The sequence below is a fragment of the Chiloscyllium plagiosum genome, unplaced genomic scaffold, assembly GCF_037043375.1.
Source record: "Chiloscyllium plagiosum isolate Xiang-an unplaced genomic scaffold, Cpla_swu_hap1 HiC_scaffold_23, whole genome shotgun sequence".
NCBI classification, from domain to species: Eukaryota; Metazoa; Chordata; class Chondrichthyes; order Orectolobiformes; family Hemiscylliidae; genus Chiloscyllium; species Chiloscyllium plagiosum.
Genome location: NW_028270161.1, coordinates 24,673,801 through 24,697,576, shown reverse-complemented (window position 1 = coordinate 24,697,576; position 23,776 = coordinate 24,673,801). Strand labels below are relative to the sequence as shown.

The window sequence follows — 23,776 nt, the reverse complement described above, 5'->3', positions numbered from 1 at the left end:
CAACAACATTCAGCCAGAAATGGATGATCTATCTCAGTTTCCTCCAGTGGTTCCAGCATTACAAATGTCAGTCTTTGGCCAATTTGATTCCCTCCACATCATATTCGGAAATGGTTGGAGGCACTGGGTACTGCAAAGACTGCAGGCCCTGACAACATTCTGGCAACAGTAGTGAGGCTTGTGCTCCAGAACTCGCTGCTCCCCTCGCCAAACTAAGAGTACAGTTACAATATTGGCACCTAACCAACAATGTGGAAAATTGCCCAGGTATGTCCTGTATGTATGGGAACGTGAGGACTGCAGATGCTGGGGATGAGATTCCTGATGAAGGGCTTATGCCAGAAACGTCGATTCTCCTGCTCCTCGGATGCTGCCTGACCTGCTGTGTATTTCCAGCACCACTCTTTTCACAGCCTGTATGTAATAAGTGAGAGAAATCCAACCCGGCCAGTTACCGCCCCATCAGTCTACTCTTGATCACAAGTGAAGGAAGGTGTCATCAACAGCGCCACCAAGCAGCACCCGTTCAGCAACAACCTGCTTAGTGACGCCCAGTTTGGGTTCCACCAGGGTCACGCAGCTCCTGACCTCCTTACAGCCTTGGTTCAAACATGGACAGATGAGCTGAATTCCAGAGGTAAGGTGAGGGTTATTGCCCCTGACATCAAGGCTGCATTGGACCAAGTGTGGCATCAGGAAGCTCTAGCAAAACTAGAACCCACAGGTATCGGGGGCAAACTCTCTGCTGGTGCAGTCATACCTGGCAGATAAGGAGATGGTTGTGTTTGTTGACAGTCAGTCATTTCAGCTCCGGGACATCTCTGCAGAAGTTCCTCAGGGTAATATCCCAGGCTCAGCCATCTTCAGTTGCTTCATCAATGACCTTCCCTCTATCATAAGGTCAGAAGTGGGGATGTTTTCTGATGATTTCACAATGTTCAGCATCATTCATGGCTCCTCAGATACTGGAGCAATAAACTTCAGTAAGAACTGGACAATGCACAGGCTCAGGCTGACAAGTGGCAGTAACATTTACACCACAGACTATGACCATTTCCAACAAGAAAGAATGTAACTGTCTCTTTGATGGGCTATGCAATTACCATCACTGAGACTCCAGTATAACATCAGCGTGGTTACAACTGACAAGAAATTCAACTGACACAGGATTAGGTACATGCTCTGGTGAGTAATTCACTTCCGGACTCCACAAGGCCTGCTCACCATCTACAATCTCCAGGCACATCTACCAGAAATAAAAGTCTTCACAGGCCCATAGGATGGCTCCCTTACTAAAAAAATCAAGATGGCGCCAGAATGTGGTGACTCCTTGTGAGCTGTCTTCAGCAGATCCTATTCTTAGATATCTTATAGTTGTTCTGTTATTTTAAAGTTCAATTCTAACTCGGTCAAAATTACTAACAACGTTCTCTTAAACAGACTTGATGGTGTGGGGATCTTTCTATTAATTACTGACAAGGCGGTCCGACTGGCGCAGGAATGAGACCTGACCCCGCGGTGACCTGTCATCGAGGAGAGTGGGCCAGACCGATTACCCGGATCATTTAAGGCTGCGCCTGGTGCCCAGGACCCCATCAGGAGCACCCACCTACTTTGCCCATGTGGAACAACAAGCTCAGAGAGATTGAAGGCCTTTCAGCCTCTCACAGGCCTGACCTCCCCGACCTTGTGGAAATCTGGAACCAAGACCAAACTGGCGCGGGAGCAAGACCTGATCCCGTGGCGAGCCGACACGGAGGAGGCCTGATCAGACTGCAATACTGCCTCCCAGCTCCACCCCCGGAGTGTTCAAGACTGCGACTGTTGCTCAGGACCCCATCAGGAGCGCTCACTCACCTCTAGGAGTAACAGACTTCACTCGCTGACGTTTGGGATCAACTAGGGGCAACTACCTACCCAGGACACTTAGGTGATGCGCTGGACTTCAAGGTGAGACTGAAACAATGCTGTTTCAAGACCCAACCCCCACCCCCAAGCATACTCCAGGCCAACGTCCAAGCCATTGAGATCAAAATGGATGAACTTAAAGCTAGACTTAGCAGCTGGAGGGATCTACGAGACTACTGTGTGCTCTGTTTTGCAGAGACATGGCTCACTCCTGCTAAACCTGACTGTGTCTTACAACATGAAGGTTTCTCTATACATCACATGTTCCACACGGTGTCCTCGGGTCAGACAAGGGGCAGTGGAGACTGCCTCCTCATCGACACCTCCCGGTGATCAGGCATGGTGATCCTGGTTACTGCTCCCCAGAGCTGGAATATCTTCTAGGAAAGGTACTACCTGCTGGACGAGTTCACCTCCGCCATCCTAACAGCAGTCTACATCCCACCCAATATGGAAGTGAAGAGTGCGTTTGATGAAGTATGCAAGGCTACGAACAGTCTTGAGATGGAATTCCCCGAGGCCTTTTTCATTGTAGCTGGTGACTTCAATCAAACCAGCCGCAAGAATATGCTGCCAACATTCCACCAACATATCTCCTGTCCCACCAAGGAGCAGAACATCCTTGACCGACCGCTCCAGCCCTCATCCACATCTTGGAAAATCAGATCACAACATCGTGCTCCTCCTCCTGGTTTAGAAGCAGAAACTGAAGCCTCAGGACCCAGTACAGAAAGTAGTACAGCACTGGCCTGAGGAAACTGAAGAACCTCGATGGGGCTGCTTCAAGACGCTGGGCTGGTCCATAAAAAGGACTCAGCAGCCCACCAAAACGAGTATGCCACTATCGTGACAGGCTTCACTCGTGTGTAGAAGGCCGTGGTGCCAAAGACGTTAATCTGAACATTGCCCAACCAGAAACCATGGATGAACCGATTGATCCACTCCCCACTGAAGACCAACTCTGAGGCTTTCAAGTTGAGTGATCCTGACCAAACAGGAAATTCAGGTATGACCCTCGCAAGGCCATCAGGGATACCAAGAGGCAATACCAATCAGCTGGCGGGAGTATTCACTGACATCTTTAACCTCACTTTGTTCCAATCTGTTGTTACAAGACAACCAGTACCACCCAGGTATCAAAAGGAAGCACGTGCCACCTGTCTCAATGGCTCCTGCCTGCCCGCTGGCTCTGATCTCCATCATTATGAAGTGCTTCAGGAGGTTAGTCATGGTTCAAAATCACTCCAGCCTGCCTCGATCCCTTGTAATTTGCTACCAGCACAACAGATCCACAGCAGACACCATCTCCCTGGCCCTATACTCATCCCTGGAACATCTGGTTAACAAGGATACCGACATCAGGCTCCTAATTATTGACGACAGCTCTGCCTTCAACACAATAATCCCAACCAAACTAACCTCCAAATTCTCAGATATAGGTCATGGCTTTCCTCTCTGTAATTGGATACTCAGCTTCCTGATCCATAGACTGCAATCAGTAAGAATAAGGTGACAACACCTCTTCCAACATAATCCTCAACACTGGTGCCCCACAAGGCTGTGTACTCAGTCCCCTACTGTACTTCTTGTAAACTCACAATTGCGGGGCCAAATTCCACTCCAATTCCATTTACAAGTCTACTGACGACACCACCGTTGTCGGTCAGATCTCAAACAACGACGAGACAGAGGACAGGAAAGAGATTGAATGTTTAACGGCCTGATGTGAAATCAACCACGTCTCCATCAATGTCAGCGAAATGAAGGAGCTGGACGTTGACTTCATGAAGTGGAGTGGAGAGCACGCCCCTGTCTGCATCAACGCTGAGGTGGAGATGTTTGAGAGTGTGAAGTTCCTGGGAGTGACGATCACCAACAATCTGTCCTGGTCCATCCATGTTGGCATGACAATCAAGAAAGCACAGCAACATCTCTACCTTCTCGAGAGGCTGAGGAAATTCAGCATGTCCATAAAGAATCTTACAAATTTTTTATAGATGTACCAAAGAAAGGATCCTACCTGGATGCGTCACAGCATGGTGTGGCAGCTGCTGTTCCCAAGACTGAAAGAAACCACAGAGTTGTGAACACAGCCCAGTCCATCATGCAAACTAACCTTCCATCAATTGACTTCATCTATATTTCCTGTGGCATTGGGAAAGCAACCAACATCATCAAAGACCCCTCCAGTTAGGCAGAAGATATAAAGATTTGAACAAATAGATTCCAAAACAGCTTCTTCCCTTTTGTTATCAGACTTTTAAATGGACCGATTTAATCTTAATGTTGATCTCTCTGTGCACTTTTTCAGCAGCTGTAATGCAGTATCCTGCACGCTGTTCTGTTACCCTGATGCACTTGTATTGTACGATCTGCCTGGAAATCACGTAAGACAGCACTTGTCGCAGTATCTTGGTACACATAGTAATCAATCAAATTGAGAGAGAGAGAGAGAGAGAGAGAGAGAGAGAGAGATGATTGGTGGTGGTTCAAACTGAGGGTCACCATGTCTCAGGTGAGGGTTCGAGATGGTGGGACCTTCATGGTGACCTGTGCCAGTGTAGGCCTCAGCCTGCATTACCAATCAGCTGTCCAGTCAAATGGCATTGGGGCTCCCACTATTCCTTTATGCTTCCCGATTAGAACATCGTATGACAGGAATTGAGAGAACAAATTCCAGACATTGTGTGTCACAACCACTTACCGTGGGGGCATTCTGAACAGCAGGATCCAGGTCTCTTCACAGGGTCTTTACAGCTCAGAGCCTGGCACTGCACTGGGGCACAGGACACAGCACCATTCTTCAACAGAACAGCAAGCATCTGGTCAGTGACCATGTACAGAAACAAGGCTCTCTCAGAATTGAACCCTCCCGGAATCCGGCCACCCAATCAACCTGTTCATTGTTCCCCGGAAAGTGCAGACTCTCTCCGTCTCACCAAAAGTGCTTGACACTCTCACTCCCTCCACTCTGAAAGTGCTGTCACACTCTGTCTCCCCTGCACCAAAAGGTGCGAAACTCCTTCCCTCTCTCTGAAGGTGCTGTCACACTCTCTCTCTCTCACAGTCTCCCCTGAAGGTGCTGTCACACTCACTTCCTCCCCTGCACCCGAAGGCGCTTACTCCCTCTCTCACTCCCCCCACCGAAGCTGCTGACTCTCTCCCTCTCTCTTCCCCACCCGAAAGTGCTGACTCCCTCTCACCCTCCCCCACCCGAATGAGCTGACTCCCTCTCTCCCTCCCTTCCCCAACCGAAGGCGCTGACTCCCTCTCTCACTCCCCCACCCGAAAGTGCTGACACTCTCCCTCCCTCCCCCCACCCGAAGGCGCTGACTCGCTCTCTCACTTCCCCCACCCGAAGGTGCTGACTCTCTCCCTCCCTCCCCCCACCCGAAGGTGCTGACTCTCTCTCCCTCCCCTACCCGAAGGAGCTGACTCCCTCTCTCACTCCCCCCCACCCGAAAGTGCTGACACTCTCCCTCCCTCCCCCCATCCGAAGGTGCTGACCCTCTCCCTCCCTCACCCCACCCGAAGGTGCTGACCCTCTCCCTCCCTCACCCCACCCGAAGGTGCTGACCCTCTCCCTCCCTCACCCCACCCGAAGGTGCTGACTCTCTTTCCCTCCCCCACCCGAAGGCGCTGACATCATCTCTCCTTCCCCCCACTTGAAGGCACTGACTCCCTCTCTCCCTCCCTCCCCCCACCCGAAGGTGCTGACTCTCTCTCCCTCCCTCCCCCCACCCGAAGGTGCTGACTCGCTCCCTCCCCCATCCGAAGGCATTGACTCCCTCTCTCCCTCCCCCCACCCGAAGGTGCTGTCTGTCCTCCTCCCTCCCCCCAACTGAAGGTGCTGACTCTTTCTCCCTCCCTCCCCCACCCGAAGGTGCTGACTCGCTCTCCATCCCACCACCCAAAGGTGCTGACTCGCTCTCCATCCCACCACCCAAAGGTGCTGACTCTCTCCCTTCCTCCCCCCACGCAAAGGTGCTGACTCTCTCCCTCCCTCCCCCCACCCAAAGGTGCTGACTCCCTCTCTCCCCCACCCGAAGGCGCTGACTCCCTCTCTCCCCCACCCGAAGGTCCTGACTCTCTCTCTCCTTCACCCCAGCCCAAGGTGCTGATTCTCTCCCTCCCCCACCCGATGGTGCTGACCCCCTCTCTCCCTCCCCCCATCTGAAGGCACTGACCCTCTCCCTCCCTCCCTTCCCCACCCGAAGGTGCTGACTCTCTCCCTCCCTCGAGGAGAAAGTGAGGGCTGCAGATGCTGGAGATCAGAGGTGAAAATGTGTTGCTGGAATAGTGCAGCAGGTCAGGCAGCATCCAAGGAGCAGGAGAATTGACGTTTCAGGTTCCTGAAGAAGGGCTTATGCCCAAAACGTAAATTCTCCTGTTCCTTGGATGCTGCCTGACCTGCTGCACTTTTCCAGCAACACATTTCCAGCTCTCTCCCTCCCTCCCCCACCCAAAGGTGCTGACTCTCTCCCTCCCCCACTTGAAGGCACTGACTCCCTCTCTCCCTCACCCCAATCGAAGGTCCTGTCTGTCTTCCTACCTCCCTCCCCCCACCCGAAGGTGTTGTCTCTCTCCCTTCCTCCCTGCACCCAAAGGTGCTGACTCTCTCTCTCTCTCTCCCTCCCCCCACCCAAAGGTGCTGACTCTCTCTCTCCCTCCCCCCACCCAAAGGTGCTGACTCTCTCTCTCTCTCTCCCCACCCAAAGGTGCTGACTCTCTCTCTCTCTCCCCCCACCCAAAGGTGCTGACTCTCTCTCTTCCTCCCTCCCCCCACCCAAAGGTGCTGACTCTCTCTCCCTCCCCCCACCCAAAAGTGCTGACTCTCTCTCCCTCCCCCCACCCAAAGGTGCTGACTCTCTCTCCCTCCCCCCACCCAAAGGTGCTGACTTCCTCTCTCGCTCCCTCCCCACCCAAAGGTGCTGACTTTCTCTCTCCCTCTCTCCCCCACCTGAAGGTGCTGACTCTTCCTCCCTCCCTCCCCACACCCGAAGGTGCTGTCTCTCTCTCTCCCTCCCCCACCCGAGGGTGCTTACTCTCTCTCTCCCTCCCCCACCCGAAGGTGCTTACTCTCTCTCTCCCTCCCCCACCCGAAGGTGCTGTCTCTCTCCCTCCCTCCCCCCACCCGAAGGAGCTGACTCTCTCTCTCTCTCCCCCACCCAAAGGTGCTGTCTCTCTCCCTCCCCCCCCCCCCACTGAAAGGTGCTGACCCCCTCTCTCCCTCCCCCACCCGAAGGTGCTGACTCTCTTCCTCGCTAGCTATCTGTGATTTGTGGCTACTTACCAAACACACACAAGATGTACAGGTATCAACAATGAAGGAATCTCCGTTTTGGAAAGGCTGCCCTTTGTAGCTACAACCTTTAACAGGGAGAAGATACAAATTCTCATTTATTATTTTCAAACTGAGTGGCCCAGGTCTGAACAATACCAATTCTTCCTGGTATTTAAATTGAATTAAATTGCTTGTTTAATCATCTCACTTCTTCAAATTCTATCCCTTCCAAACCGTCAGAATATCCCACCTCCTCTTCCCTCTGGCGTCCCGGGAACCTCTCTTCACTATCTCAGTTTTCTGGGGGTGGTGGGACAGGCCATTGTAGGGTCATGGGCTGTGGTTGGGGAATGCAGAGAGACGGAGATGGGGTGGGGGTGGTGGGTCATGGTGTGGTGCTGGCCGTTCAGCTGGGCAGCTCCTCACAGTGGGAAAGAGAGAGACTGTTTCTCTGGGCTGGATTTACATGTGGGGCAGGGAAACGCTCAGGGAAGCAAGGCCTTTGCTCCTGCTACACTGGCCACCCTGAGTCCAGTTCGCTAGACTGTCCCTCTGTTTGGAGGGCAGTGTGCCAATGATTGGCAATGATGGAGCTCTGCCCCTGTGCCTTCCTTGCACCACTTTAAGGGGGCGTTCTTATGAACCATAGTTTATTTCATACAGTGAGTGGGTGAGGTCCAGCATGCACTGCCTGACGACATGGCAGAGGAAGCTTCAAATAAATATTCAAGAGGGAGTAAGAGTGTCATGGTTAAAAAGGTCTACAGCACAGAAAAAGACCCTTCAGCCCATCAAGTTTGGGCTGGACAAGGTCAACCGCCTTACTATTCTAATCCCACTTTCCAACATGTTATCTATGGTTTTGGATGCTTCTTCTAAATACTTCCACCAGTCCATCAACACAAGAGACTCAGCTATTCTGCTCTTGGGCTCAAACCAGACTGTCTCCTTGTTGATATGAAACATTCCCTTTTCTATCACTTCAATCAGAATAGACAAATTCCCTGAAGGTCTCACTGTTGCACTCAGGTTGAGTCATTTTGAGCAGTTCCTCCCCATGCAATGATTCACATTGACTTAAGGCTGGAATATCGTTTGGTTACATGTGGTCACCCTGCACCCCTTCCCACCGCCATACCCCTGACACCTGCACCCTGACCACCCACACATTCAGACCCCATGGTTCCCTTCCACCTGGTTCCCCACCACACTCCCCAACTCAGACCCCATAATTCCCTCTCCTGCACCCCAACCCCTCAGTGCCCACGGTTCACTCCTCCACCCTGCCACCACCATCTCTATACATCTCGGCTTACAGAGAAACCTTCATGTCCACGTGACACAGACTGACTGTGATTCACCAATAACTAACCATGACACATGACATGGCGGCTCCTCCCTTGATCATACCACTCGCTGAAACAGGCGCCACAGCGATGCACCCGGCACTCCGCATTTGGAAATCCCGGGCACTTTGTGTCCTGGCACAGGTCCGGGCACCTGACTGGGAGAGTGCCCAGTGGACAGCCAGAGTACCAGTGCAACTCGAAACAAAACCTACAGAGGACAGGACACAGAACGTAAGCGAAACGAACTCCAACTCAACAGACTCAGAGAAAGTGGGAGAGAGAGAGATAGGGAGGGGAAAGGGGGCAGAGGGGGTGAGAGAGAGGTTGAGACAGAGCCTGTGGGGAAGAGGGCAGAGTCAACTTGACTCATGAAATGGAAGTCACGTTTGACTAACATAGAACATAGAAGAATACAGCGCAGTACAGGCCCTTCGGCCCTCGATGTTGCGCCGATCCAAGCCCACCTAACCTACACTAGCCCACTATCCTCCATATGCCTATCCAATGCCTATTTAAATGCCCATAAAGAGGGAGAGTCCACCACAGCTACTGGCAGGGCATTCCATGAACTCATGACTCGCTGAATAAAGAATCTACCCCTAACATCTGTCCTATACCTACCACCCCTTAATTTAAAGCTATGCCCCCTCGTAATAGCTGACTCCATACGTGGAAAAAGGTTCTCATGTTTAACCCTATCTAAACCCCTAATCATCTTGTATACCTCTATCAAGTCACCCCTAAACCTTCTTTTCTCCAATGCCCCAAGTGCCTCAGCCTTTCCTCATACGGTCTTCGTACCATACCAGGCAACATCCTGGTAAACCTTCTCTGCACCCATTCCAGTGCCTCCACATCCTTCCTATAGTATGGCGACCAAAACTGCACACAATACTCCAGATGTGGCCGCACCAGAGTCTTATACAACTGCAACATGACGTCAGGGCTCCGGAACTCAATTCCTCTACCAATAAAAGCCAGTACGCCATATGCCTTCTTCACCGCACTATTTACCTGGGTGGCAACTTTCAGAGATCTGTGTACATGGACACCAAGATCCCTCTGCTCATCCAAGTATCCGACCATTAGCCCAGTACCCCATCTTTTTGTTACTCTTACCAAAGTGAATCACCTCACACTTACCCACATTGAACTCCATTTGCCACCTTTCTGCCCAGCTCTGCAACTTATCTATATCCCGCTGTAACCTGACACATCCTTCCTCACTGTCAACAACTCCACCGACTTTCGTATCATCCGGAAACTTGCTCATCCAACCTTCTAGCCCCTCATCCAGGTCATTTATAAAAATGACAACAGCAATGGTCCCAAAACAGATCCTTGCGGAACACCGCTAGTAACTGCACTCCAAGATGAACCTTTACCATCAACTACTACCCTCTGTCTTCTTCCAGCCAGCCAATTCCTAAACCAAACCTCCAACTCACCCTCAATGCCATACCTCCATATTTTTTGCAGTAGCCTACCATGGGGAACCTTATCAAACGCCTTACTAAAATCCATATACACCACATCTACCGCTTTACCCTTGTCTACTTCCTTAATCACCTTCTCAAAGAATTCAATAAGGTTTGTGAGGCACGACCTGCCCTTCACAAAACCATGCTGACTATCCTTGATCACATTATTCCTATCCAGATGTTCATAAATCCTATCCCTTACAATTCTCTCTAAGACTGCCCACAACAGAAGTGAGACTCACCGGCGTATAGTTACTAGGGTTATCCCTACTCCCCTTCTTGAACAAGGGAACCACATTTGCTATCCTCCAGTCTTCTGGCACTATTCCTGTAGACAACGAGGACATAAAAATCAAGGCCAATGGCTCTGCAATCTCCTCCCTTGCTTCCCAGAGAATCCTAGGATAAATGCTATCAGGCCCAGGGGACTTATCTATTTTCATCCTTTCCAGAATTTCCAACACCTCTTCCCTACATACCTCAAAGCCGTCCATTCTAATTAATTATGACTTAGTATTCACATCGGCAACAATGTCCTGTTCCTGAGTGAGTACTGACGAAAAGTATTCATTCAGTGTCTCCCCAATCTCTTCAGCCTCCACATGCAACTTCCCACTACTATCTTTGACTGGACCTATTCCTACCCTAGTCATTCTTTTATTCCTGAACTTATTGAAGTTCTTTGAGGGAGCAACATGGAGGGTGAATATTGGTGAACTCTCATCATGCCGAATATTTTCGAATCAACCTGTTTAGAGAAGTTATTATATAGGTCTGGTGCAAGTGGGACTCAAACCTGTCCAGAGGAAGGGACAGTGCCACAATACCTATTGCAGTATACTTGTATTTCCAAAAGCATTCAACAAGGTGTGACGTCAAAAGAACTTCACAAAATAAGAGCTTAGGTTGTAGAGGGTAACATATTGGAAAATAGGAGATTGTAAAGATCATAAAAGGCAGATAGTCTCAATAAATGATTCATTGTTTGAGTTGGCAAGCTGTAAATAGTAAAATGCCATCGGGGTCAATGCTAATACCTTAACTGTTTACAATCCATGCCAATGATTTGGATAAAGGATTCAATGGATGTTAGATTAATTTACTGATAACAAAATGAAAGATCAGAAAGGACTGTGTCAAAAGGAGATAAAGAGTCTACAAAAGGATATAGTTAATTTAAGTCTAAAATTTGGCAGATGGAGTTGAATGTGGCATAATGTGAACATGTTTACTTTGGATGCAAGAATAAAAATGCAGTATATTATCTGATTGGAGAAAGAGAATTCTATGGTTCAGGGGGTTTGGGTATCCAGGTCAATGAACCCACAAAGTTGATATGCAGCTACAGCAAGGGATTATTGTTGCGGTTTATTGAAATGGGATAGAACGTTAAAGTAGGAAAATGTTGTTATGGTCATATTGGGCCTCAGTCAGACTGCATTTGAAGCATAATTTCAGTCTACGTACTTCAGAGCAAATACAGCTTCAGCAGAAGCTGTTCATAGGAGAATCGCTTCACTGGAATGGTGTTTATCTTAACAACAAAGGCTGGATGGTTTGAGTCAGCACTCACTAGAGTTTTGAAGAATGGGAGATGATCATTGTGAAACATATAAAATCCTGAGGGACAAGGCAGGGTGGATGCCAAAAGGATGTTTCCTTAGCTGGGGAATCTGGGACGATTCGACTGAAATGAGGAGACAGTTTTTAATCTCAGAAAGTTGTTGGTCTGGGGAGTTCTCCTCCTGAGACAGCAACAGAGACTCAGGTAATGTGTTATATTCCTAGCTAATGGTACTACTATATAAACCAGGTCCCAGAGTGAAACCTGACTAATGAATCATTTGTTCAATTTACTTTTACTTAGTTAATGAGGCACTTTGTGACCAAAACATATTCACCGAAGGCGAGAGAAGTGCTTTTGAAACAAACAATCAAATTATGACACAGAAAAAAAGAGAAAAATAAACAAACCAAATGATATAGAAGACAATTCAGAAAGATTTTAACACAAACAACAAAATCAACTTCGATTCTGGTTTTCAATGCTAGATGTTACAGAGACTCAATGCAGAGAAATTAGAATTCTGTCAACTTATTGTTTCCATTTAACTGACACCTTCTTTGACATGAACTGCATTAACAACTTCACCATTTTTTTTATAAGTCTTCAAGCATAAACCTTTCACTTGTTAAGAGGATGTGATGGCCAAATGTCATTATTATGAGACTACTAATGCTCTGAGAACCTGGGTTCGAATTCAAATTTTTTAAAAATCTGGAATTATGAATGTACTAACCATCATGAAAATGGTCATTTTTTTGATTGCCAGGAAAACGCATCTGGTTCAGTAATGTCTGTCAGGGAAGGAAATCTATCATCCCTGTCTGGTCTGGCCTACATGTGACTCTAGATCAGAGCAATTTGGTTGACTCTCAATTGTCCTCTGAAATGGCTGAGTAAGCACAGTTCAAACACAGTTAAATGCTGGCCAGCCAGTAATGTCCACGTTCCACGACTGAATTCAAATAAAAGAGTCCTGAGGGCCTAAACCTTCTTAGTTGTAACAATGTTAAGACTTCTACACAAGCTTCCCTGGTTTGGAAATTCCACAGACTAGAAAATACCTCTGCTGAAGTGAGAGGTTCCTCTGAACTGAGCTAAACTCTAGTCCTCTTTGAGCAGAAAAAGCTGATTTTTCAGCTTGGAAGTTAAAACAAAACAGTTACATTCCATTGACTCTGCCTGTCATAAACCCATCAGAATGAACATTTTAACCTTTAACCATCACTGGGACCTCAGGCATCAATCCCAGTCACATGTTTTCATTATATTGATACATTTAGGTCACTGTTCCAAAATTCCTGTCTGACCTTTTTAAAACGTAGCTTCACACAACAGTCAAGTTTCTGGTATCGAGAATGGCACTAATGCAATGAGCAGTACGTCGGGTTCCATGAGATCAATTGTGTTAGGGGACTCTCTAGTCCGAGGCACAGACAAACGTTTCTGTGGCCAGCAGCGAAAAAGCAGAATGGTGTGTTGCCTCCCTGGTGCCAGGATCAAGGATGTCTCGGAGAGGGTGCAGAATGTTCTCAAAGGGGAGAGGGACCAGCAGGAGGTCATTGTACACATTGGAACCAATGACATTGGAAGGGAAAAGGATGAGATTCTGAAGGAGAATATAGAAAGTAAGGCAGGAATTTTAAAAAAAAAGAGGTCTTCGAGAATAGTAATATCTGGATTACTCCAAGTGCTGCGAGCTAATGAGGGCAGGAATAGGAGGATAGAGCAGATGAATGCATGGCTGAGGAGCTGGTGTATGGGAGAAGGATTCACATTTTTGGATCAATGGAATCTTTTATGGATTATATGTGACCTGTACAAGAAGGACGGATTGCACCTAAATTGGAAGGGGACTTATATACTGGCAGGGAGTTTTGCTAGAGCTGCTCAAGAGGATTTAAAAGTGTGGCAAGAGATCAATCTGAGACTGGAACAGTTGGGAAAAGAAGTGAGTCAAACAATCAGGGCAGGCAGAGACAAAGCAGAGAACAAGGTAGGACTGATAAATTAAACTGCATTTATTTCAATGCAAGAGGCCTAACAGGGAAGGCAGATGAACTCAGGGCATGGTTAGGAACATGGGACTGGGATATCATAGCAATTACAGAAACATGGCTCAGGGATGGGCAGGACTGGCAGCTTAATGTTCCAGGATACAAATGCTACAGGAAGGATAGAAAGGGAGGCAAGAGAGGAGGCGGAGTGGCATTTTTGATAAGGGATAGCATTACAGCTGTGCTGAGGGAGGATATTCCCAAAAATACATATCAGGGAAGTTATTGGAGTTGAATGGAGAAATAAGAAAGGGATGATCACCTTATTGGGATTGTATTATAGACGTCCTAATAGTCAGAGAGAAATTGAGAAACAAACTTGTAAGGAGATCTCAGCTATCTGTAAGAATAATAGAGGGTTATGGTAGGGGATTTTAACTTTCCAAACATAGACTGGGATTGCCATAGTGCTAAGGGTTTAGATGGAAAAGAATTTGTTAAGCGTGTACAGGAAAATTTTCTGATTCAATGTGTGGATGTACCTACTAGGGAAGGTGCAAAACTTGACCTACTCTTGGGAAATAAAGTGGGGCAGGTGACTGAGGTGTCAGTGGGGGAGCACTTTGGGGCCAGCGACCATAATTACATTAGATTTGAAATAGTGATGGAAAAGGATAGACCAGTTCTGAAAGTTGAAGTTCTAAATTGGAGGAAGGCTAATTTTGACGGTATTAAGCAAGAACTTTCAAAAGTTGATTTGGGGCAGATGTTTGCAGGTAAAGGGACGGCTGGAAAATGGGAAACCTTCAGAAATGAGATAACGAGAATCCAGAGAAAGTATATTCTTTTTAGGGTGAAAGGAAAGGCTGGTAGGTATAGGGAATACTGAATGACTAAAGAAATTGAGGGTTAGGTTAAGAAAAAGAAGGAAGCATATGTCAGGTATAGACAAGATAGATCAAATGAACCTTTAGAAGAGTATAAAGGCAGTAGGAGTATACTTAAGAGAGAAATCAGGAGGGCAAAAAAGGGATATGATATAGCTTTGGCAAATAGAGTTAATGATAATCCAAAGGGTTTTTACAAATACATTAAGGACAAAAAGGTAACTAGGGAGAGAATAGGGCCCCTCAAAGATCACCAAGGTGGCCTTTGTGTGGAGCAGCAGGAGATGAGGTAGATACTAAACGAGTATTTTGCATCAGTATTTATTGTGGAAAAGGACATGGCAGATATAGAATGTAGAGAAATAGATAGTGACATCTTGAAAAATGTCCATATTACAGAGGAGGAAGTGCTGGAAGTCTTGAAACACATAAAAGTGGATAATTCCCTAGGACCTAATCACGTATACCCTAGAACTCTGTGAGAAGTTAGGGAAGGGATTGCTGGGTCTCTTGCTGAGATATTTGTGTCATTGATTATTACAGGTGAGGTGCCAGAAGACTGGAGGTTGGCTAACGTGGTGCCACTGTTTAAGAAGGGCGGTAAAGACAAGCCAGGGAACTACAGACCGGTGAGCCTGACGTCGGTGATCGGCAAGTTGTTGGAGAGAATCCTGAGGGACAGGATGCATGTGTATTTGGAAAGGCAAGGACTGATTAAGGATAGGCAACATGGCTTTGTGCGTGGGAAATCATGTCTCATTAACTTGATTGAGTTTTTGAAAGAAGTACCAAAGAGGATTGATGAGGGCAGAGCAGTAGATGTGATCTATATGGACTTCAGTAAGGCGTTCGACAAGATTTCCCATGGGAGACTGATTAGCAAGGTTAGATCTCATGGAAAACAGGGAAAACTAGCCATTTCGATACAGAACTGGCTCAAAGGTAGAAGACAGAGGGTGGTGGTGGAGGGTTGTTTTTCAGACTGGAGGCCTGTGACCAGTGGGGTGTCACAAGGATTGGTGCTGGGTCCACTCCTTTTTGTCATTTATATAAATGATTTAGATGTGACCACATGTGGTATAGTTAGTAATTTTACAGATGACACCAAAATTGGAGGTGTAGTGGTTAGCAAAGAAGGTTACCTCAGATTACAATGGGATCTTGATCAGATGAGCCAATGGGCTGAAGAGTGGCAGATAGAGTTTAATTCAGATAAATGCGAGGTGCTGCATTTTGGGAAAGCAAATCTTCACAGGACTTATCCACTTAATGGTAAGGTCCTAGGAAGTGTTGCTGAACAAAGAGACCTTGGAGTGCAGGTTCATAGCTCCTTGAGAGTGGAGTTCCAGGTAGATAGGATAGTGAAGAAGGCATTTGGTATGCTTGCTTTAATGGTCAGAGTATTGAGTAGAAGAGTTGGGAGGTCATGTTGCGGCTGTACAGGACATTGGTTAGGCCACTATTGGAATATTGCATGCAAATCTAGTCTCCTTTCTATGGAAAGGATGTTATGAAACTTGAAAGGATTCAGAAAAGATTTACAAGGATGTTGGGGGATTTGGAGAGGTTGAAAAGGCTGGGGCTGTTTGCCCTGGAGTGTCAAAGGCTGAGGGGTGACCTTCTAGAGGTTTACAAAAGCATGGATAGAGTAAATAGACAAAGTCTCTTCCCTGGGGTGGGCAAGTCCAGAAGTAGAGGGCATAGGTTTAGGGTGAGAGGGGAAAGATATAAATGAGGCCTAAGGAACAACTTTTTCACACAGAAGGTGGTGTGTGTATGGAATGAGCTGCCAGAGGAAGTGGTGGAGACTGATACAATGGCAACATTTAAAAGGCATTTGGTTGGGTATATGAATAGGAAGGGTTTGGAGGGATATGGGCCAGGTGTTGGCAGGTGGGACTAAATTGGGTTGGGATATCTGGGCGCCATGGACAGGTTGGGCTGAAGGGTCTGTTTCTATGCTGTACATCTCTATGACTCCTACTCATCAAAATTTCTCTGACTCCATTTTAAAATCCAACCTTATGTCTCAACCCCCCCTCTGGGGGAGGCGAAGGCCTTGTGATACTGTTGCTGGAACGTTAAACTAGAGACCCAGGTAATGTTTTGGGGACCAGAGTTCGAGAATTTGAATTCAACAAAAATCCAGAACGAAGAGTCTAACGATGACCATGAATCCATTGTCGGTTGTTGGAAAAACTCAGCTGGTTCATTAATGTCCTTTAGGGAGGGAAGCTGCCATCCTTACATGGCCTGGCCTAAATGTGACTCTGGGCCTACATGTGACTCTGGACCCACAGCCATGTGGTTGACTCTTAACTGCCCTCTGGGCAATTAGCGATGGGCAATAAATGGTGCCGAACTAGCGACAGCCTCATCCCATGAATGAATAAAGAAAAAATAAATTCATGCTTAAATTAGATGATTTATTGATTCACAATTGTGTCAAAGATTGTCGGGGGAGATACAGAAGTGGAGTTGAGATCAAAAGCAGATAAAATGTCCTAATTGTATGGCAAATCAGACTTGAGGCCAAATATTCAATTCCACTTCCTAATTTTTATGTCTTTGTGACCTGAATTTTTGGGACATACTATATTCCTGGCTATCGGGGCCATGGAATGTAAATTGGCTAACAGCACAGAAAGCTTCCTTGCCAATTTTCCAGCAAGTGACCAGTTAGTCATCTGCCTTTGTGCAGTCACATCCTCTGATTAGCCGAGGTGCTGACACAGCATTTACACAGTGGCACTGCCCTGGGGAAGATCCCTGCTAATTGCCCATTTAATCTATTTTAGTAGCTTCCCTCTGCTGCTGTAAAACCTGTCATCACTGCAGAGACTTCCAGGAAAACCAGGAATGTTTCAGACAACTGGCGCAACTTAATGTTTAATTTTGCTCACTGCCACATCTCCAAACCCATCTCAGTGTGGCAAACCTCCCCCTATTAACTGTGCCTCTCTCTCCACAGATGCTGCCAGACTTGCTGAATGTTACCAGCAGCCTCTGATTTCCAGCATCTACAATACTTCCCTTCTGTAACCGAGGAAGAAGTGCTTCCTTAGGTCAGAGTTCAATGATGCTGTATCCTGGAAACAGGGTCCTCGTAAAATTAGCTCCGAAATCAACCAGCAATAAACCAAATCAGCATGCCTACCTGAGGTCAGGAGTCACAGGAAGCCAAAGGTTGTTGTCTTTCACGGAGGTGATGCTGGGGATATATCCGTGGTCAAATGGATGACTGGATGCCCATTTCTGTTCAATCAGCCTGATTGTGGTGACTGTTTCTTGCACATCGATAGTCATCCAGTTCTGAACAAGCCACCAATCTGGGAGCGGGCTTATGGGAGGGCAGATACGTTTAACATTGAGCAGCAGCTCGGGACTGGTCATGTATAACTGCTGCTGGATGAAGAAGTAGAATCTCATGTGATGAGGGCCACGGAAGAAATAATTACAGTTGTCCTTGTCATAGCCATTCTCATCAAAGCCAAACACATCGAACCCGTTCTTATCCAACCCAAACTTGTTGTACCCGTACATGTTATAGCCCCTGTCAAAGAGCGAGTCAATGAGCTCCACTTCAACGTAAGGCAGATAGGACTCATCCTTCCTCATTCCAAATGGTGTCACTTGTGACCGATTGAATCCATACCGATTATATCCAGAAACGTCAAATCCTTCAACATCGAAACCATCCCGATTGAAATGGTCTCTGTTGTAACCATATGGATCCCAACTGGATTGGTCGTAGCCATGGCGATCGTATCCGTACTGATTGTAGCCATGTACATCATACTCTCCCTGCAGTTCAGGCTGGGCAGGTTGATCATAATCTTCCCCGTTGTAACCGTCGTGGTGATGGACGGCGGGGTCAGGGGTCGTATCGTTGCAGGGGGCACCAAGTGTGACTGGGGCGTAGGTCGTACATAGCTGTTGCTGAGACAGGAGGATATCATCTGGGGCAATGTCAAATGGTTTCATCTTCACAAACCGGAGTTCAGGAGGATAACGGGGCAAGCCATTGGGACTGCGGTCTTGCCAGTGAGTCCAAAGCTTGTCGACAAATGCATAATGAGACAGGAAGATCGGATCGTAAGGACTGAAAGGAGAGGCCATGTGACCTCCAACCCAAAGATGGAAGAGGCCAGAGATGGCCTCTATCTGAATGGAGAATTGGTCAAAGTCTTCTTCTGCCAATATCAGCTGGATGTTGATGGCATCGGGCAGAGTGATGGAAGAGTTAAACTGGCGACGGAGACAAGGTTCCCACTTGCCGTCCTGCTGGAAAGGGTGTTGTAAGACACATTCTGTCTTGGAGTCTCCATTCGGCCCAAAGAAATTAGCCTGCCAGGCAGTTGAGCTTTCCATTGAGCCTACATCAATGGTCCATTCAAAGTATGGAATGCTGATGTCACATGATACCTTCTGCAACTCCCGCTCAACCATGCGGAGAAAGTATCGGTGCCAGGGAAGGAAGGTAGATGGACCATTGGCCTGCCGGGCGTACTCCGCTCTCAATCTGGCAAACTCCTCCCAGGTACCTGTCAGGGCCATAGGAGAGCAATTTATATTTCGACTGCATGTTTCCCTATTTCAACATGGCCCACATTTCCTTACGGCCAATAGCACACTGTTACAATACAGGAAGCAAAACAACAGCAGGATCCCACACTCAGCAGCGTGATAGATGATTGTGGTTTATGTGTTTTAGTGGGTTTGTTTGAAGGAAAATAAACAGCATAAGTGATTGATGAAGGATTGTCAGACAATCCTGTACACACACTTTAATTCTGGCAGTGAATGGCAAGGGGCTGTGGTGATGACTTAAAGTCATCAGAGGACTTGCACTCCCATTACGTATAGCCACACCTCCATATCATTCGGCTCGATGGTTTGATGAATTGGCAGAATTGGACTCTGTTCTAAAGGGCAGAGGCCACTTGTTTGGTGAATCTATTTCTCCAGTGTCCCAATTGGTGTTGACATAATGACAGGTTATAATCTGTTCAGGCCATTATAGTGACAGATAAATAATAAGCAGGAAACCAGGAAGAAACCCAATCTTTTTTTCAAAATAGGATCAAGGGGTTTTACCGACCACTTACAAGGGAAAACAGGTGCTCAAATTAATGGAGAGAAATCAGAACTGACATTTTGGGTTGAGTGACCCTCCCTCAGAATTGGAGTTCCTCAGTTCAGAGGAAAGATCACTTGGCCCGAAATATTAACTCTGATTGCTCTCTGCAGATGCTGCCAACCTTGCTGAGCTTTTCCAGCAATTTCTGTTTTTGTTTCTGATTTACACCTTCCACAGCTCTTTCAGTTTTTATTTTGCTCAATTTAATGTCTCATCTAAAACACAGCATCTAATACAGAGACACACGCATGCAGACAGGCAGGTGTAGGTATTTGTGTGTGTGTGTGTATATATATATACACAAAATCGCTGGGGGGTAAGGTGAGGCAGGATTAATGGATAAGGACAGGATTAGACTCAGCTGTGTTGTCCCTTGTATGAAAGAATAGTTGCTGGTTTTGAGGAACATGCCTGTTCCTCACACTCACAGACACACAGATGCCTTCAAACACATTCACAGGCATGTGCCCTCACACAGTGCTCACTTTTTACACAGAAGTTCCCTTATGCTAACGGGCGCCTGAGTTGAGGCCATACCTTGTTTTGAGTAGAGATCCCGTATTGCGGCCTGATAAGTCTTCATCTCGCCAGCCATCATATCTCGGATCTCCTTGCGTTGACTGACATGTCGACAGTTACACTCGATCACTCCGGTGTAACTGCACAGACAGATCTCACAACTGTACTCAAAGGACTCGCCAAAGTGATAGGAACGACCTTGGAAGGTGCAGCCACAACTCTGGTCACAGGAGCTGTCCTCACACCTTTGGCCTGGTCTGAAGCTGACCACCTCTCTCCTCAGGTCAGCTCGATCGATGGCCTGGCAGTGTGAGGACGGCAGGTATTCACAATGGTAGTCAAAGGCTGCGAAATAGCCAAGGTAGTTGAACCCCTCGCGATTGATCCCAACACAGTCAAACTGGGCACGATTATAACCCTCAGCGTTGAATCCAGTCGTGTCAAACTCGTGTCTGGAGTCGTGCTCTCCTCTTTTATTGTATCCAGTCAGATTAAACCCAGTGTCCTTATGAAACCCATCCCGGTCATAACCCTGTTTGTCAAACCCATACTTGTCAAACTCACGTCCATCGCTCAGGCCACTGAAGACCTGTCCATTTGGCCCGAACAGTGCAGGTCCAGAACGCACAGGGTTAAAGGCCACCAGATGCCTACCAGACCGATCCAGGCCAGATACATTGTATCCATAGCGATCATAACCTTCATGGTCGTAGCCAGTCAGGAAGTTGGTCAGCTTTGGTTGGCGGAAGCAGCAAGCACCAACCTCACATCGCTTTGTGCATTCCTCATGTGTCTGAAAATTGTTGCTGTTTCCGCCACAGCCACTATAATCAAACTCTTCACAAAGACCCGAGAGGGTACTGTAAAACCAGCGCCTCGTCGAAATGCTGTGCTTTCCTTTACAAACACCTGTAAGCCTGGGCAGAGAGCAGACCTGCAGAATGAACAAGGGCTACAGTTAAAGGTCATCCATCAAACACATCTTGATAAGAATCCCAAAATACTGGGATACAGTGAGTTACCACCCAGTCTCCCAGAACCCCCCTCACTGCAACCCCTAAAGGGTCGGCTCTGATGGACTGAATAGCCAGGTCCAATGCTCCCTATGGATGGGTGGCCACGTCGGTTTGTGTGATTACTGTTTCAGCCAATCAGCCCTGTCCACGAACTGCTCAGCATGTCACTACCTGCACCATTGGCTTCTCACACAGACGTCCTGTGGATGTCATGGGGCAGCTGCAGATAAATCCAGAGGGATGTTGCCCAGAGTCCGAGGGGAGAGCTTGGCAGTGACCCCCATTCTTGCAGGGTCTGGTAACACAGGGATCTGGGAAGAAAGCATAAAGTTCAGAGCATGAGGCTGATGAGAGACAGGAGATAAGCATCAGGGTGACCTTATAGATGTTTACAAAATTATGAGGGGCAAGGATAGGATAAATAAACAAAGTCTTTTCCCTCGGATTGGGGAGTCCAGAACTAGAGGGCATAGGTTTAGGGTGAGAGGGGAAAGACATAAAAGAGACCTAAGGGGCAACATTCTCATGCAGAGGGTGGTATATGTAAGGAATGAGCTGCCAGAGGATGTGGTGGAGGGTGGTACAATTGTAACATTTGAGAAGCATCTGGATGGATATATGAATCGGAAGGGTTTGGAGGGATATGTGCCGGGTGCTGGCAGGCGGGACTAGATTGGGTTGGGATATCTGGTCAGCATTGACGGGTTGGACCGAAGGGTCTGTTGCCATGCTGTACATCCCTATGACTCTATGACTGTTAGTATAGGGAGAACAACCTGTATCAAGAGGTTCAACAACAGCAAGGTGTCTCTCTATTCTCATCTCAGAGAGCACACAAGCCTCAGTTTACCATCTCCAATCTGAAAACCAATATCTCTGGCAGTGCTGCCCTCCCTCGGTCCTGCACCTCTGCCAATCCCACCCTCCCTCAGTCCTGCACCTCCTCCGATCCCACCCACCCTCGGTCCTGCACCTCCGCCAATCCCGCCCTCCCTCGGTCCTGCACCTCCGCCAATCCCACCCTCCCTCGGTCCTGCACCTCCTCCAATCCCGCCCTCCCTCGTCCTGCACCTCCTCCAATCCCGCCCTCCCTCCGTCCTGCACCTCCGCCAATCTGGCCCTCCCTCGATCCTGCACCTCCTCCAATCCCGCCCTCCCTCTGTCCTGCACCTCCTCCAATCCCGCCCTCCCTCTGTCCTGCACCTCCGCCAATCCCGCCCTCCCTCGGTCCTGCACCTCCGCCAATCCCGCCCTCCCTCGGTCCTGCACCTCCTCCAATCCCACCCTCCCTCAGTCCTGCACCTCCTCCAATCCCACCCTCCCTCAGTCCTGCACCTCCTCCAATCCCACCCTCCCTCGGTCCTGCACCTCCTCCAATCCCACCCTCCCTCAGTCCTGCACCTCCTCCAATCCCACCCTCCCTCAGTCCTGCACCTCCGCCAATCCCACCCTCCCTCGGGTCCTGCACCTCCGCCAATCCCACCCTCCCTTGGTACTGCCCCTCCAATCCTGCCCTCCCTCAGTACTGTCCTTCCAATTCCACATCCACTCGTACTGCCCCTCCTCCAATTCCACACTACCTCGGTACTGTCCCTCCAATTCCACTCTGCCTCAGTACTGCCCCTCTCCCAATTCTACACTGTCTCAGTACAATCAGTTTTTCAATGTATAATTTCAGTTACATCACACTAAATTTTTGCTCTAAATTCTGTGTGTTAGGATTGAGCCCTCCACTATCACCTGATGAAGGAGCGTCGCTCCGAAAGCTAGTGTGCTTCCAATTAAACCTGTTGGACTATAACCTGGTGTTGTGTGAATTTAACTTTGTACACCCCAGTCCAACACCGGCATCTCCAAATCAATTTATTTCTCGAGATAGTGAAATAAAAGTACAGCTGTAAGTTACAGAAATAAAAGTAAACTTGTAGCAAACATTAGTTAGACCTGACTTGGAATATTTACGTATGATTCTCTTCACCCTAGAGTACAAAACATAGAGCAGCATGGAGCAGAATAAAGCTCTTTGAAACTGTAAAATGTTTGATGATGTGTTGCACCTGCATGATGTGAGAGATGGTAGAGCCTATTGTGGTTCACTGTGACCACATCTGTAGGAAGTATTGGTTGTTTGAGGAACTCCAGCTCAGAGGTGATGAGCTGGAGTCTGAGTTTCTAACACTGCAACAAATCAGGGAGGGGGAGACTTACCTGAATGCTGTGTTTCAGGAGGCAGTCACACTCCTTAGATTAACTACCTCAAATTCAGTCAGTGGTCACAGACTGGAGAGTGTGACCACAAGTGAGGCAGATAGAGAAACCCACAAGGTAGTGCTGAAGGAGCCTCTGCCCTTGCGCTTGTCTAACAGGTTTAAGTTTCTGGATGTTGGCTTGTTCGCTAAGCTGGAAGGTTCTTTTTCAGACGCTTCGTCACCATACTAGGTAACATCATCAGACAAAGTCCTGGTGGCATGACCCACTTTCTAATTATGCATTTAGATGTCCTTGGGTTGGTGACATCATTTCCTGTGGTGACATCATTTCCTGTTCTTTTTCTCTGGGGGTGATAAATGGGATCCAAGTCAATGTGTTTGTTGATAGGTTTAAGATTCTTGCGCCCTGTGTAGGTGAGAA

At 47.8% G+C, this 23,776-nt stretch overlaps 1 protein-coding gene across 1 annotated transcript in view; it reads right to left on the bottom strand.

Annotated features, from left to right (window-relative positions):
• The window catches only part of kcp (kielin cysteine rich BMP regulator), a 151,640-nt gene that overhangs the window by 88,231 nt on the left and 39,633 nt on the right, over positions 1-23,776 (bottom strand). The window contains exons 6-11 of the mRNA XM_087999293.1: positions 21,317-21,456; positions 20,148-21,063; positions 17,628-19,014; positions 8,565-8,749; positions 7,202-7,278; positions 4,613-4,709 (exon numbers count right to left, since the gene is read on the bottom strand). Coding sequence (XP_087855419.1) covers positions 4,613-4,709; positions 7,202-7,278; positions 8,565-8,749; positions 17,628-19,014; positions 20,148-21,063; positions 21,317-21,456 — 2,802 coding nt within the window. The remainder of the gene's footprint in view (positions 1-4,612; positions 4,710-7,201; positions 7,279-8,564; positions 8,750-17,627; positions 19,015-20,147; positions 21,064-21,316; positions 21,457-23,776) is intronic.